This window comes from Chanodichthys erythropterus, chromosome 11, assembly GCF_024489055.1.
Source record: "Chanodichthys erythropterus isolate Z2021 chromosome 11, ASM2448905v1, whole genome shotgun sequence".
NCBI lineage: Eukaryota > Metazoa > Chordata > Actinopteri > Cypriniformes > Xenocyprididae > Chanodichthys > Chanodichthys erythropterus.
In genome coordinates, this window is record NC_090231.1 from 16,174,593 (window position 1) to 16,192,028 (window position 17,436).

The 17,436-nt window shown below is 40.3% G+C and overlaps 1 protein-coding gene across 3 annotated transcripts in view; it reads left to right on the forward strand.

The window, feature by feature from the left end:
- adam19a (ADAM metallopeptidase domain 19a) overlaps positions 1–17,436 on the forward strand; it is a 120,524-nt gene that overhangs the window by 83,446 nt on the left and 19,642 nt on the right. For all 3 annotated transcript variants that reach the window (XR_010896499.1, XM_067401865.1, XM_067401866.1), the window contains exons 11-13: positions 6,930–7,072; positions 8,281–8,458; positions 11,566–11,655. Coding sequence is in view for 2 of the 3 variants with exons in the window: in XM_067401865.1 (XP_067257966.1) it covers positions 6,930–7,072; positions 8,281–8,458; positions 11,566–11,655 (411 nt within the window). In the remaining variant the exon portion in view is untranslated. The remainder of the gene's footprint in view (positions 1–6,929; positions 7,073–8,280; positions 8,459–11,565; positions 11,656–17,436) is intronic.

Sequence of the window (17,436 nt, forward strand, 5' to 3'; positions counted from 1 at the left end):
CACATGCATAGGCAATTCAAAATGCTCCTGCTGATTATCAGTCACGTTTGCCCTTACCTGCTTCTCCTGCAGATAATGCTGTTGCTCCAGCTTCTGTTGATGAGGAGTTTGTTGCTTTTCTATCTGCTGCCTGTAATTCTCTGTCTGCAGCTGATGTTGATGCTGCATGTGCTTCTTGTCCTGCTCTAACCAAACTTCATACAAAGATTTCTAATGGTTGGCCTGCTTCACCCAAAGGCCTGGATGTAAAGTTGTTGCCGTACTATAAACTGTGACTGGAGCTGTCTGTTAAAGACAACTTTGTCTTCAGAGGCTCACGGCTGATTGCTCCTACTTTTCTTCGATCTGTGCTGGTCTCCATAGTACACGAAGAACATCAGGGAGAGGTGAGAACCAAACAACACCTTCATGATCTCTTTTGGTGGCCAGGGATGGATGCTCAGGTTCATGATGCTGTACGTTCCTGCCATGTGTGTCAGCTCAGTGACAAAACTGTCACATCCTGCTCCTCTCTAGTTGGTGCTGCTGTCAGATGGACCATGGCAGAAAGTGGCTATGGATTTAGTCGGGCCATTTGACACTGCTGCGTCTGACTGCAGGTTTGCTAGAACATTAACTGATTTTTACAGCAGATGGCCTAAGGTCTCCTTTACTCACACTGTTATGGATTCTGTGGTTTAGTTTCTGTCATCAGTCTTCAGCCGCCATGGAAATACATTGAGTATAGTTACAGATAATCGTGTTTAGTTTACCTCTGCTGCTTTCGCTGCTTTTCTGAAAGTAAGGAATATTCATCACCATTGTTCTTCTCTCTACTACCCGGCAGCTAATGGTGCTGTAGAGAGGTTCAACCGTGTACTCAAACACACTGTCCAAATGGCCATCCAGCATCTTAAGCCTCGGAAACCTGTGGTAACTTCTTGCAGGTGTACCGTGACACACCACATGCTACAACTGGTACTTCACCCTTTCAGCTCCTCTATGGCTGGCAAATACACACAAGGCTGTCTATTTTGCCATCTGCTCCTGTGCATCCAGCAACTGCCAAGTGACCCACAACTGTTCGGTAAAGGGTTACACGACTGCAACACAAAATAAAAAGTACACTCCATGTTTCCAGGAGGGGGATAAAGTGAGGGTACGGAATCACTTGTATGTTCATAAGGGACACATAAAATTTACTGATCCCCTCACGGTTACCAAAAGATTTGGGGTGGGTACAACTCTGGCAGAGAACACTGCTCACTACACACACACACACTCATAACACTAGACCTAAACATGATGTTTGGAAGCCTAGTTGGTTAATGGACTACGTTCCTTAAATCTGATGTATGGATGTGTCTGCATTGTTGATGTAACTGTGATGTACTATTGTTCTTTAAAAAAGGGGAAACTTTTGTGCTCATTATTAACATTGTATCGTTGACTATTATTTTGATGTGTTGTATAATTCAAGCAGCATAACAAGCTGTTTTGTACCGCTGAAAATAAGTGGAAGTGGATGACACATTCAGTTTACAAATGACAAGTTCATACACATACTTATAACTTGAACTGCCTGGTAATTGCCTCTGGATGTGGTCGACACCAGATGGCTTCATCAGACGTCCACAGTCACTGCTGCAGTTTAGGCCATGTCCATGCTAAGCAGGTTTTGTGGATGGTACATGCACTCATTGCAAGAACGTGGCCATGGGAACTTTTCTAAGCAGAAAGTCATCTTGGTTGCTCCCCTAATTTCAGCTACTATGCTCAAGGCCTTGGCGGCAAGCACTGAGGGTGATCTGAGGGTACCAGTGGAAGCATTTCCAGCGGGTGAGCCCAGACTTTCCATTCCTCAGTACGCACGTCTCTCCTGGTCGAATTCATGGAGTATTATGAGTTATGCAGCTGTGCTTGCCTGGGCTACCACAAACATTGGGCTTGAGTGGATTCCTCCTGACCCAAGTGTTCATGGTTAGATGATTTTCTGGGCTCGGAGCGCCGCACACAGCCACGATACACCCTGGTTCCTTTCTTCCCGGAGGTGCTCTAGGAGATCACAAAGTCAAGGAAGGCTTTTTTTTTATGCCGCCTCAACACCTTGTTTGCCCACTGCTAAGGATCTTTCCCAGTGGAAATGACCTGTTCTCCAAACATAACTAAGAAATCAAAACAGACTTCAAAGTGTTCCTGACAGGCGACAAAGTTAATGCATCTAGCTCTTACGAAGGCCGTACATCCACCTCTGGCAGCATAAGTTTGAAATCAAACTTGCACCCGCAGTTGGGGAAGTGCAGTGGTTACGAGGACACAAAAAAAGAGCCGTCCTCAACCGTCACAGACCATACTATTGCAGACCTTTGGAGCAAGATAGGTGTCTCAATGCATTATGGCCACCGGATCAGGATGCAATGCTTCCTATGTGGCAACATCTGACCACAAAGCACCCACCTTAAGTATGTGGAAAAACTGTTCTTCCTTGGTGTCTCTCAGGCATAGTTTGGACAACAACTATCTCAACCACTGGCTAATTCTAGCTCACTCTTGAGATTCATTGTGTGTGCACAGGGACCTGGTGCTCAGACACCTCAGCCGACTGGGGCTTCAGGTCAACTGGGAAAAGAGCAAGCTCTCCCCAGTGCAGAGAATTAGAGTTGGAGTTCGACTCAGTCACTATGACAGGGACGTCTCATGGCAGAATGCCCCCAGTCTGTGCTGAACTGCCAGGACCTATTCAGACAGAAAAATGAAGTCCCACTTAAAACAATTTCAAAGGCTCCAGACAATTTCATATGGCACCCCTGTTGATGGTCACTCTATTCAGGTCGATGCATAGGAAACCTCGTAAGCACTGGCTTTAATCTTGAGTCCTTAGATGGGCTTGATGCAGCAGCACAAATCACACGTCTGTCGCACTGATCTGTCGCTACTCATTCAGGTTTGTTAACCTGCAGGCATTCTCCGTCAGCGAAATGTGCCAGTCTTGAAAACTTTGGGCTACTTGCCCAAAGTCCCCACTACCTCTTTTTTGGGACCAAGCGATGAACTTGCAAGCACTGTCTCAGGTTGAGGCAGACCCAGCCTTGTTGTTGCTGTGTCCAGTACATACCCTGTGTGTTTACTTGGACTGCATAGAGAGCTTTAGGTGCTCAAGCAGTTCTTTGTTTATTTTGGGGAAAAGCAGAAGGGGAAGGCTGCCTCTAAACAGAGGATGACCCACTGGACTGTGGATGCCATTGCCTTTCCATACCAGAACCAAGGCTTGCCAGGGTCCTTAGCAATGTGAGCACACTCCACAAGAAGTGTTGCATCCTTCTGAGCTCTAGTGATCGGTGCCTTGCTAACAGACATCTTTAGAGCACCAGGCTGGGCTACATCCAGTACCTTAATGAGATTTTATCTCTGGGTTGAGCCAGTTTCATCCTGTGGGTTATTAGGTATGAACAGGTATTCTGCTTGCACAGCACCTTTCCCCTCTCTAAGGTTGTAACGTGTGCTTTTTTGTTCACATGAGTTCCCTGGACTGTCAAATTCAGCTGAAGAATTTGATGTCAGGCCCAGTACTTGTGAAGTATGCCCTTTCAGGTCAGCCAGTGTAGGGCTAGGTGCTCCAAATGTAGTGTTTCCCGTTTGGCAATCCTATGTAATTTTCCACAGTATGGTTTCCCTGATGGTAAACCTGTGTCTTCCTGCTCTGCCGCCAACCCCTGTGTTTGTACAGCTCCTCCCTTTTCAGGGAGGACTTACCTCAGATACTTCAGATACAAGCCACACAATATCGCGTTCAATATCGACAGCGATTCATATCAATATTGAATGTGATATTGCGTGGCTTGTCAGTGAACTAGGCTCTGTCTATTAAATGCCGCTCCATTTGAAAGCAGGTGATGGCAATTTAGCGGTAATCAGGGAACCGGCTTTACTGATGAAATGCCAGTGTGAAAGAGACTCAAAATACTGTCAATGTTGCACATACAATTAAGAGTTATACACCATTTGAATCTGTTGAATATCTTCTTTTATTTGTGTACACTAGAGTAAAAACTAAATGTTGTGCTTTTTGTAAAATAAAGAAAACTAACATGATGCATGATCTCTCGTCTGAACGAAATCCAATCTGATAGTTCTCAGAAAATGAACTGTAACTTAGTGAATCCTAATCACAAAAAAATTAGACTTATGTCTAAAGAAACGTTGAAATGTCAGGTTTTAAATCCTGTTAGTCAAATAGAAAACAAAAAAATCTCTGTTTATGTAATCTATATGAAAAGAGACACATGTCAGACGCCCCTTAATGATTCAGCTCATTATCCGCTAATGCGGCCATGCCCGTGGAGCGAGCGCTATTCAGACGCAAATTCTGAGGCAATACATGTATACATCGTCACAATCATGTATTTATTGTCTTGAAAAGTGTTTATCTGTATGTTATAGCGATCTCTGGAAGCCTCTGTTAGTTCCTGGAATGTCACATGATATGCCTCTTCTTTTACTGAGATATTTGTGGACTAAAGGTGTACAGAGCACCCTCCGGCTGCAAGTGTGAATTGAAAACACAGTATCCAGCACTCATAGTGATGACAATAAATATTGAATAAATATTACTCCTCTGTATAGAAAATTGACATAAACATATGAGAATCCATCAATATTTCTCCAAATGTGCATGCTTTTAAGCATATTAAGAAATGATGGTCAATATAAGATTTTAAGAGTCAAAATGTGAAGCTTGAGTCTTAGATCTTTTTAATGATGTAAAGGTTTGTCAACTGCACATTAACATTTAGGCTATATAATATAACAAATATATTAGCCTATATGAAATGCCATAGAGGTAGGAATGTTCAGATGCTTTGCATCACAGAAATACATTATATTTTAAAGTATATTAAAATAGAAAACCATTATTTGGTTAGAGACTTAAGACTTCTTTTAAAAAATGCGTCCAATCTTTTGACTGGTACTGTAATTTAACATAGGCCTATACAAAATTTTCTTCACATGATGTGCATTAATACGTGCATGCATGAGATCACAAAAATCATGTTTTTTTTTTGTCAAGAGTGGACATTAATCCTGTTATCAGCATGATCACAGAGGGTTTTTTCACAGCCTACCTGACTGAAAGAGCTCATTAATATGCAGCTCATTAGAGGTCGTTATGCGAATCTTTTGTCTTCTCAGGTGTGAATCACAGAATTATTCATGATGATTCATGCCTTCACGCATACTGTGTTTCTTGACAAAAAATGTCTTATAAAATTTTAATCTCTCTATTGTTTTACATGAACGAGTAGGCAGGATCATTTTACATTATTTTGAAGCAAAAACTCTAGTCTACAACCTGCAATACCTTGAAGTCGTGTGAACACGATTTAATATATTGTTTTTTGCCTTATTTCAGTGACTTAAGTTTTTTTGTTTTTTTAATAACCACACATAAACGTTATTCCTTCAAAAACACAAACATGTACATACATGTTCCTCACATATTATTGTAGCCTAGTTTGTGCTGAATACAGTGTAATGACACTTTTGTCATTAATATGTTTATGAACAACCGAAAAAAGCACAAATGTCAGGGCATGTCAAAACTTCTCCAGGGCCCCAAAAATCCTCAGACCCTAGAGGGTTAAGTACAGTCCTTACCATCCCCTTGTGGGGGACAACGTTGTTTGCTTGGCGTGTTGGGAAGGTTACAACGTTGCAAGTACACTTGTTACCTGGCACGCAGTAGCTTGCTGATATTTGCACCCCCAAAACCTTGTAACCTTGGTTCAGATTGTTGTGCCATTTTCCATAGAGACCTCTAGTGTCAGTACATCGACACAATGTCGAAGTGACTGACTGACTGAATGTCTTGGTTACTATTGTTCCCTCCATTCCCTGATGGAGAGAATGAGATATTGTGTCCCTCCTGCCACAAAGCCAAACTACTTGCTGAAATGGCCGGGAAAGTTTCGGCTCCTCAGCACAAACCTGAATGAGCGGATGCAAGCCACCTCCTTTTATACCCGTATGTCTGGGGGAGTGGCATGTAAATTCCGCTCCGCAATTCTCAGAGGTGTTTAGGGCTCCCAAATGCAACCCCTGGTGTCAGTACTCAACACATCAGGAAACAACCATCAGGGAACAGAGGTTGCAATAGTAGTCAAGATGTTTTAAAACAATTAACAGTTTTTTTCTGTAACATTTTTTTAAATGTAGGGGAAAAAAGAAGGGAAAAATTTTGTTTACAGTGTGTGAATATAGACTCACTGTTGAAATTCATGTGTGGTCTTGTCCATGACTAGGATTTGAAAAAGCATCCATTATTTTAAACGGGCTCATGAAATTTAGGATTTAGAAAATCAATAAAGAAAAATAATTTGTAATACAACTCCATGTCAAATTTCACTATTTTTGTTATGGTGGAGATATTATCAGTGCCGTCTGTAAAAATCAACACTGAATACCCTTTGCAGAGACATCTGTTTGTGCCTACTTTTTCTAGAAATATGTATAAGTGTGTGTGCGTTTATTTTTGTGTCACTGTATGAAGATAAGAGAAAGGCCATTCTGTTTGCCACAGCCAAGGTACTTAAATTACCACCTGCAGGTAAAAAAAAAAAAAAAAAAAAAAAAAACATTCTTTACAATTTATGGCATCATTGTAACATAACAAAGATGCCTTTGGAGATCAGAGATGTCCTCTGGGCTTCAACTGCCATTTACCTACTTTTGCACAGCAATGATAAAAGCCTGTGGGCTACAAATAGCCTTTATGTCCAATTTAAAGCATAAAATACAATTAATCTATCGCTAGGCAGTGAGAATGGCAAATACTCTAATCCTGTATATTGAATTCATCATTTTAGATAGACTCTTAAAGCAGTGCTCGAACTGCTATTTAATTTATTGTGATGTTTGTTATGGCTAGTAGATGAAATGATCTTTTCTTCCAGGACCATTCTGAATTGCCCATTGGGGCAGCTGCCACCATGGCACATGAGATCGGCCATAACTTTGGCATGAGCCATGACCATGAGGGCTGTTGTGTGGAAGCTACTGCTGAGCAGGGTGGATGTGTAATGGCGGCAGCTACAGGGTAAAGACTGATACTCTTCTACATTTGCATTACATTGATGCCTTTAGCAGATGCTTTCTTTTATAAATGACCTACAATGCAGAGCACAAATCACTGTACTGTAATTACAGAAAACATGCTAATTACACAAAGAACTCTGGAGCACTTACAAATAATTTTAACTTCTAATCATGTCACTATTGAACTAATACATAGACAAGATGCTACTGTACAAGTACATTCTTAGTTGCTAATTAAAAATATATTTACTGTATTTTATCAAATAAATGCACAGTAGTGTACAGTATATTGCACATAAAACTGTGACACAGGTTTCTAGAAAATCTGCTAGGAAACCCTTTTTGTGTGTGATACCTTAGAAAGTAAACAAGATACCACGTACATCAAGTTTGATTTGGTGCCATCTATAATGGCATTGCATGATAGTCTTAGGAGCAAATTTGTGATAAAGACTATATCAAAATTCTCTAGAAGATAGATGCATATCAAAGAGGCATGCTGAGAATCATTTTGAGAACACTGATTTAGAGACAGAAGGGGGGAGCAAGATGTTGTCAGCACACCGGTGGTGCCATGCAATTGGAGAAATGTTCTGAGAGATCTAGTATAAATGGAGAACAGCAGGGGGCCCACGCACTGAGCCTTGTGGAACTCCAGTATTGAGGGTGCAGCAGTTTCCAGCTTACTGTGTAAGAGCTAAGTAAGACATAAACCAGAGAAGAGCCTGAAAGAACTTTTTCCTGGATAAAAAAAAAAAAACAGCTGCTAGCATGAGATCAAAAGTTGCTGACATAAGCACATCACTTATGGCAAGGATAGTAGTTTCAGTAGAGTGAATTGGTTTGAAGCTTGATTGGGCTGAAGAGAGTTAAGTGCAGGGCCCCCTGGTTCTTTTGACCCTGCAGTAGAGGAAAGGTAAGACAAAAGTTCGGAGGAGAGAGGATGAAAGTGTTTTACTTGTCCAAGGCATAAAAAATTGAAAAAGTACTTATTTCTCCACTTTAAATCAATTTTTTTCATTATGATCCTGTTACTTGATTCATTATAAACCCATACTGGTGAACTAAGTCCACCTCAGTGTCTATGGCTGACTGTTGTTTAACTAATACTTTCGATTTTTTCCTGCTTATTTTCGTTAGTGCAACTTTTGTTTTCAACCATTTGAATGCAGAAAAATGATACATATCCTTTTCTAAAATGGTCTGCAGGCACCCATTTCCAAAGGTTTTCAGTCGCTGTAGCAAAAAAGACTTGGACAACTACTTCCAGAAGGGTGGAGGAATGTGCCTGTTCAACATGCCCAACATGAAGGATCTGGTTGGGGGCAAGAGGTGTGGAAACGGCTTTGTAGAGGAAGGGGAGGAGTGTGACTGTGGAGAACCAGAGGTGATTTGTGCCTAAATGAATTATTGAATGGAATTACTTATTGATTTAGAGAATATTGAATCAGACCAATCATGAATTAGTCATTTTTCAGAGAACATTATAGGGTATGAAATACATGTAATAAATCAAAATTTGATAGTTAATATGGGTTACCATTGATTATGTCTCATTTTTATGCATGTATTATTTATTCATGGAATGCATGATATATTGACAAGCTTTGCCTAACCAGCAAAAAGTTTATTTTACCAAATGGAAGGTAGACACTTACAGTATCTCACAGAAGTGAGTACACCCCTCACAATTTTTGTAAATATTTTATTATATCTTTTCATGTGACAACACTGAAGAAATTACACTTTGCTACAATGTAAAGTAGTGTGTACAGCTTGTATAACAGTGTCAATTTGCTGTCCCCTCAAAATAACTCACACACACAGCCATTAATGTCTAAACCACTGGCCACAAAAGTGAGTACACCCCTAATTGAAAATGTCCAAATTGGGCCCAATTAGCCATTTTCTCTCCGGTGTCATGTGACTTATTAGTGTTACAAGGTCTCAGGTGTGAATGGGGAGCAGGTGTGTTAAATTGGGTGTTATCGCTCTCACTCTCTCATACTGGTCACTGGAAGTTCAACATGGCACCTCATGGCAAAAAGGATCTGAAAAAAAGAATTGTTGCTCTACGCCCCAGAAGGAAGCCTCTTCTAAAGGTCATGCAAAAGAAAGCCCACAAACAGTTTGCTGAAGACAAGTAGATTAAGAACATGGATTACTGGAACCATGTCCTGTGGTCTGATAAGACCTAGATAAACATATTTGTCAAGCATGGTGGTGGGAGTGTCATGGTCTAGGGCTGCATGAGTGCTGCCGGCACTGGGGAGCTACAGTTCATTGAGGGAACCATGAATGAGCAGAGCATGATCGAGGGGGGGATCTTCTTCCAACATGATAACGACCCCAAACACACCTCCAAGTTCACCACTGCCTTGCTAAAGAAGCTGAGGGTACCTAAACCCTATTGAGCATCTGTGGGGCATCCTCAAATGGAAGGTGGAGGAGGACAAGGTCTCTAACATCCACCAGCTCCGTGATGTCGTCATGGAGGAGAGGAAGAGGACTCCATTGGCAACCTGTGAAGCTCTGGTGAACTCCATGCCCAAGAGGGTTAATGCAGTGCTGAAAAATAATAGAGGCTACACAAAAATATTGACACTTTGGGCCCAATTTAGACATTTTCACTTAGGGGTGTACTCACTTTTGTGGTCAGCAGTTTAGACATTAATGGCTGTGTGTTGAGTTATTTCGAGGGGACAGCAAATTTACACTGTTATACAAGCTGTACACTCACTACTTTACATTGTAGCAAAGTGTTATTTCTTCAGTGTTGTCACATGAAAAGATATAATAAAATATTTACAAAAATGTGAGGGGTGTACACACTTCTGTGAGATACTGTAAATGTTATCAAAACTACAGTGGAAAAATTGTTCCGTAGCAAAGTGTGACCGATGAAAGCGTTTAAGTATTTATGTTTGATCGCATGTCATGTGTAGTGTAACGGATAGACAAGGTAGACAGAGAATCCAAATGCACGCACAACTTTAACAGAGAAAAGACAACACTGATAATCCAAACCAGACACTGATAATCCAAACTAGAACACCATGGAGAGTCCACACAGGAAAAACTAGAACATCCAGGAAACAAACATGACACAAGAATCCATTCAATAACTAGCAAAACACAACTAAAAAAAACACTGGCTTAAATGCATAGAGAAATAAGGGATAATTAACTGCAGGTGTGTTCAATGACAGTAACTATGGGAACTAAAAACAACACAGAAAAAAGGAGACTAAACACAGGAAGTAAGCCTAGAAGCAATGGTAACAGAGCACATTTCAACACAAGAGTCATAACAAAACAACACAAAACCAGGATTGACATGTAGAGAGGGTGACTGTGATTTTGACATAATCTGTAAACTTAGCTCTCAAATCTGATTGGTTGATTGGAATGTTTTTCCCAGAAACAACAAAGATATTGATCCAGGAACATGTTGTACTTGGTGAAATTGCGTTCATCATGTAGAGAGAAAGAGGAGAATCCCACCGTGTTTGACAAGCTGTCAGTGCACATATAATGGCTGGATGATTTGCCATCTGGTGTAGGTAGATTGAGGGAGCGTCTGTAACTCTTAGTCAATACATAAACACCTGGACTACTGTTCTGGATTTTACCTGCTGCCAATGCCACATTCATTGTAAAAATACCTCAGAGATCACCCCTCAGAAAAGATAGTTTTGGGGTGTTATCATACACCTTTGTTCTAACCTTTTAATCCAAACCATAATCTTCCGGCCCTCTCTACTTCCATGAATACGCTAAAATAGATTTGACACTGCAGTTCTGTCATGTATGCATGTCCTTTTTCATTATAGTCACTGAATTACACCATTTGTTTATTTCTAGTGTTATAATCATAGCTGTCAGTCGCACTTGATGCTCTGAAACTGTATCAAGCAGAATAGAGGTTGATGTGTGTGCTTATATGAGACCGAAAGAGACTGTCTGTGTGACAGAGCGTATATGTGTGTTGAAACCGTTTCCTCCTCATTGAACACCCTAAAAACACCACACACACACTTCCTCCCCGTCCTCTATTCATTTTCAGCTGTACAGTATAATTATTGGCCGTCAAATGCCTCCACGCTGTATATATCAGTGTCATACACGTCAAACATTTTTATATGCAGCTGACATCCTGTGCAGTTTCTCTTCTCGATTTATTCTTTTCCATACTTTAATCATAGCATGCAAGCAGGCGGTGTGTATATATGTGTGTGTGTGTGTATATATATATATATATATATATATATATATATATATATATATATAAAATTATTATTATTATTATGTTATACATTCTATATATATATGTGTGTGTGTGTGTGTGTGTGTGTGTGTGTGTGTGTGTGCTTTCACAACTTGCTCTAAGTGGCTGACCATGTAAGTTAAAAGCCATATGTTGATTTGCTTAAGTAGCCTTTATCAAGTGCGCTCTGTGTGTGTGTGTGTGTTTGTGTGTGTTTTCTCCCACAGGAGTGCACCAATGATTGCTGCCACCCCAGCAATTGCACTTTGAAGGTGGATGCACAGTGTGCCCACGGGGTCTGCTGTGAGGACTGCAAGGTGCCTAACTATTTGCCTAACTATAAACTATGTTTATTTATCTTTTTATTTTTATTTATTTATTTATTTATTTATTTCTCTCCCACTGCTTTCCCCTTTCACTCCATCTCTGGTCTGACTTTCACTTACTATGTTTTATACAAGTGGTTAAGGCTTAGCGGGTTAGCCTGGCCCTGTTAACATCTGCTGGTGGATGTCGTAATCACCACCTTGCCGCAAAAAGCATCTTTCTCAATTGACACCGTAGCAAATTAGCTGTATATTCTGAAAAATTACATTTTGGCAAGCAATATATTTTTATTATATTATAATAGATATTTTACTAATGTCCTATTCAATTTTATATCAATACATTTATATTTATATTAATAAAAATGTATTATTTATTCATTTAGTAACACTAAGCAATACGGTTCTATCACTTAATATTAGTTAACTACAGTAAGTGACATGAACTAACAATGAAAAATACTTTTAAAACTTTTAATAAATATAATGTTATAATGTGAAACATTAGAAATTGAAAGTTGTATATGTTTTGATTTAATGGGCCTGAGCTAACATGAATTAACATTGAACAGTTTCCAAATATTAATAACACGACAATGTACTTGACATTGGCTCGACTTTGTGATGTCTGTCAGTCTATCGGTCCAACCCTAGTAGCCAAGGAGGCTCACAGAGAGCCTGACAACCTGGCGTACTACCTGCCTGAGCTCTAGGGATGAAGGTCTCGCCACTGCGTCCTATGCCTGTACTAATAGCATGCAGAGCTCAGGGGAGTCTAATGATACTCCATTTACAAGAAGTAACCAAGAAGGCTCAAGATAATATAACAACTTGGACCCTAGCTGACTAGAGGACAGAGGCCTCAGCACTACATCCCAGACCACCTAGGGGCACCAAGGGGGCTCATAGAGAGAGCTTGCAATTCAATGCTACCGCCTAACTTAGCTCTAAGGATGGAGGCCTCAGCAAGATGAATCTGAAAAAAGAGGGGACCAAACTAAATTCTATGGCTCAGGGCAGCTTCCAAGGAGGCTGAAAAGAGCCTAACAATTTGGAATTACCATTCAAGCAGAGCTCTGGATGAACGGAGGACTTCAGTTCTTAGTTAGAGAGGGCCTAGCAGTGCTCAAAATACAGCAGTAGCTAAGGAGGCTCAAGGGAGCCTAACAACCCACTACTACCCAGTCAGCTCTGACAACGGAGGCTACAACTGAAGATCTCAAACCAGAGGAGGCCTGCCATGTCCCACACAAAGAATAGCTACCAAGGAGGCGCACAGAATGCCTAAGAACTTGATACTGCTACCTCAAGTGGAGCTCTGAGGAGTGGAGGCCTCAGCCAAAATTCTCCAGAAAGAGGAAGCCTAACAACACTCCTCTGTAGATGCAATAGGCAAGGAGGCTCAAGAAAGCCTAACAACTTGGCAGTACTACCTGGTTGAGCTCCAGAGGTGGAGGCCTAAATATAATGACTTTTAAAAGAGAGGAGGCCTAACAACGTTCAACACTCAGGACAGCTTCCAAGGAGGCTCACAGAGAGCCTACGCTCGGAATGCTATCCCAACAAAGTTCATAGAAGGCAGAGGCCTCAGCTTAACGATGCTTCCAAACACAGACAGTGGCTAAGGAGGCTTGCAGAGAGCCTAATGACTCACACTAAAGCCTGATCGAACACTGAGGATGGAGGCTTCAGCATGACGACTCTCTAAAGTGAGAGGAGGCCTAACTATGTCTGACACCCAGGACAGCTTACTAAGGAGGCTCACAGAGTGCCTAACAACTTGAAGATTGCTATCCACGCAGAGCTCAGAGGAGCAGGGGCCTCTATAAAGCAACTCTCTATAGGGAGGGGGGGCCTAACAATGCTGCATAGTAAATGCAGTAATCTAATCCAAATCAGCCTCAGACTCCAGAGGGTTAACCCAAGTTAACAGTCAGGAAGGAGTCCAGTAAAAAAGGGGCATCTTAAACCATATAATGCGTACTCTTGCATGGCTAGATGTCATTTTGACATTATTTAAAACTCTATGCCATGCCTTGTTGTCAAATGTTAGGTTCAGATCTCTTTCCCATATTTTCTTGAAAGCTAATAAAGCTCCATCTGTAAGATATTGAATCAATCAGGAGTAGTACACTGATGCTTAACGCCTCTTACCATATACATGGGTTTCAAAGACGTCATTTCCGCTATGCCCACCTCCATATTTGTGACCGGGCACAGCTGCGCGCCCTGTTTAAGTATATGGTGACAGCAGCTACAACTACCAGAGGAAGGCCAACAAAATGCTCTCAGAAGGTTCACAACAAGTTTACAATATATCTGGGATATGTGGTGCTGTTAGTGTCACGGGAAATAAAGGTAGATGCAAGCGCAAGTCAGAAAATATCATTTATTGTGCTTCACACACAACAGGGAAGTAATCAGGCAGACAGCAGGAGAGCGGTGACACAGGGACTTCGACGGGCCGTGGGAGCGATGGTGAAGGTAGTGCTGGAAGTCCAAGTGCGTGAGGATCGTGCCAGGGTCCGTGGAGGTGAGTGATGTCGTGAAGAATCCAACGAAGAACAACAGACAGGAACAACGACTCGAAGACTCCAACTCCAGATGGATGAACACACGAGGAACAGAGGGAACAAACATGGGACTCCAAACAACGATCTGACAAACACGAAACGAAAGACAAGGTGTTATATAGGCTGGCATGATTGAAAACAGCTGTCTGATCAGATTGTCTGATCAGCGGTGACGCCCACATGAAACAATTAACGTGACAGCACAACATAAACACAGACAACAGAATAAGACCGTGGATCTTCAACCGTGACAGTTAGCCGTTTCAACAGTCGTCAGAACTACAAATTTATTTGACTTATTTGAAAATATTGTGAATTCTAGTTGCTGTGTTTCGGCGTGTTGTTACAGGATGAACAAATTCACGACACCAGCTGACTACATTACTTAGTTCAAGTTCATGCGTACATGATTTTGTGCAAATATAAGTTGTAATTTTATGTATATCTTGTATAAATATATATGAATTACCCTATATAGGATGTGTCCCGTTGAGTTAATTAACCTTCTTTCAAAGCGCTTTAGTTTACGGGTGTTCATTCAGTGCGCGCAGGTCAAATAATACTGTTATCAAAATGAGATGATTTGAGAAAAACAAATCTGTTATTGTTTATGATCGTTATTATTAATCAAACTATGTGTTGATGAAAATAATACTAGAACAATATAAGAGCTAGTTATTAGAAATAATGCATTCATTTTCTAAAATAAATATTAAAGTTTTAATATTACTGTGTAGTAACGTTAAACATTTTAATGACTTAATCATTGCTGTTTGAGCTGGGCACGCTGAAGCTGAAGAGAATAAAAAACCCATAAACTGAAAGTTAATTAACTCAACGGAACACATCCTATATAAAATAATCCAGATATTAATACAAAATAAAAATAATATTACAACCTGTATTTGCACAAAATCACGCACAGATGAACTTGAAGTAACGTCATTGAAACTCCGAAACACAGCAAATAAGCCCAAATAATTCACAACGTTATTTTACAAGTGTATACGATTATAATATCATGTATAAGAAGAAGACAGTCCCAATCATATTAATGTTTTGTCTTACTTTTTGAGCGCTCGCGCTGAAGCTATAGATGATCATCAGCTCTGTGGGTTATTTACCTCAACGAAACACATCCTTTATGAGAATAATCAGATATTTATACTTAATAAAATGAATACGTTTTATCTGTACAAAATGACGCAAATGCACAAGTAAAGTTTGAACAAGTTATGTATGTCAGTCGACGCGCTCTTCCCACAACAACACGCTGAAACAACAACACAGAGAATTCACAACATTTTATTACAATAGTTTTCTCGTTATAATGTTATGTAAATGACAGTCTCAGCAGTTATTAATGTTGTGCGTTGCTGTTTGGCTGCCAGTGGTGTGGTCCTTTCTGAATAAAGCCAATAATTCTGCCGATCTAACTACTTTGGGATCAAATAAATTTGTAGTTCTGACGACTGTTGAAACGGCTAACAGCACCACATATCCAAGATATATTATAAACTTGTTGTGAACCTTCTGAGAGCGTTTTGTTGGCCTTCCTCTGGTAGGTGTAGCTGCTGTCACCATAGACTTTAACAGGGCGTGCAGCTGTGACCGCTCACACATATGGCGGCGATAGAATACAGTGACGTCACATGAAACCCATGTACACCGAAATTACCACACAATGAGTGTATGCTTACTCAGGAAGCTGTATACTAGAACCTACAATTTTTTTTAAAGGCCGCTTAATGTAACAACATGCTTCTTCATATATTCTTTCCATAAAAAGGGGGTTTTATTAATACACAATTTAGCATTCAACCATATATTTGAACAAGCATGTAAGTAAGGGTCAAAGCTACGCAGATGGGAAATCTTTAACCATACATCACGCAAGTGAGAAATAATAGGATGTTTTTTATCTAGCCAACCAGTTTAATGGAGCCTGCTCAGGAGGAAGTGACCAATGAGCCAGGTGTCTAAAGTTGAAAATGCATTCATCTGGTCGAATGTGTTCAACCAACCACAAAAGGCCGCCTACTCTCTACCTATGGACTTAATGCATAAACATTATGGGAAGCATGCTAGCCAGATGGGAATTATGCTTTGTCAGCTGAAGATCCAAGTTTGGTTTGAAGACGAAAAACGCACCAAGAACAATGTTCTCTCACCATTCCTGATTTCTAACACACACTCACCATGTTCGGCATGGTCTTGGGGCTATCAGAGCAGAAATTAAAGCTGCTGCTCTATTTGTATTTTTCCGTCATTTCCATTCATGTTCATTAGATCAAAAGATATGAAAAAGCCTATACATTTACCCACCCATAGACCCTCCTCTCAAAGCAATCAGCACAGAAGTTATCAAAAGTGGACAAAAGAGTTGGATTAAAACATTGTCTACTTGTGATCCAATTGACTAAAACACATCTTAATACCAGGTGTAAACAGGGCCTAAGATTGAAAGCATAATAATAAAACAAAACATTAGGCAGGCCTAGTCCACCTTTCTCAACAGGTCTCTAACTTATTTGAATGCATCCTCATTTTAATTACATTGACTTTTCCAGCCATTGACATATGAAGTGGAACCCATCTATCCATATTGCAGGAAATCTTTTTCCATTAAGGGGTCAAAATTAGCTTTCACTAAATCATTTAGATTTGGGGTAAATAAAATACCTAAATATCTAATGCCTGATTTAGGCCATTGAAATGTGCCAGGATGAAAAGCTGCAACAGGGAAAAATGCAGTCAGTGCAAGAGCTTCTGATTTAGACCAATTCACCCTATAAACTGAAAACTTAGAGAAAATGGCAATTGTTCTAGGTAACCAGGGTCAGAAACATATTTATTTATTTATTTATTTTATCTGTTACTCAGAATAGTTTTTAGTAGGGCTGTGAATCTTTGGGTAGACAGCGATTCAATTCGATTCACGATTCATTGGTGTTCAATTTGATTCAAGAACGCTTTTTGCAAATTCAGAATGATTCGATTCAAGATGATTCACATTAAAATTCGATGTGATTCAATTAATTCGATTCGATTCTGCGTTTTAATATGCATTTATAGGGATATTGAAATGCTTCCTTCAACGTGTCTTAATCAGGGTGTGAATTACACAGCAGCCTTCAGGAGGTCAGAGAGTAAGGGCAAAAACAAACAAACAAACAAAAAAACCCTTTTGTCCATTGTT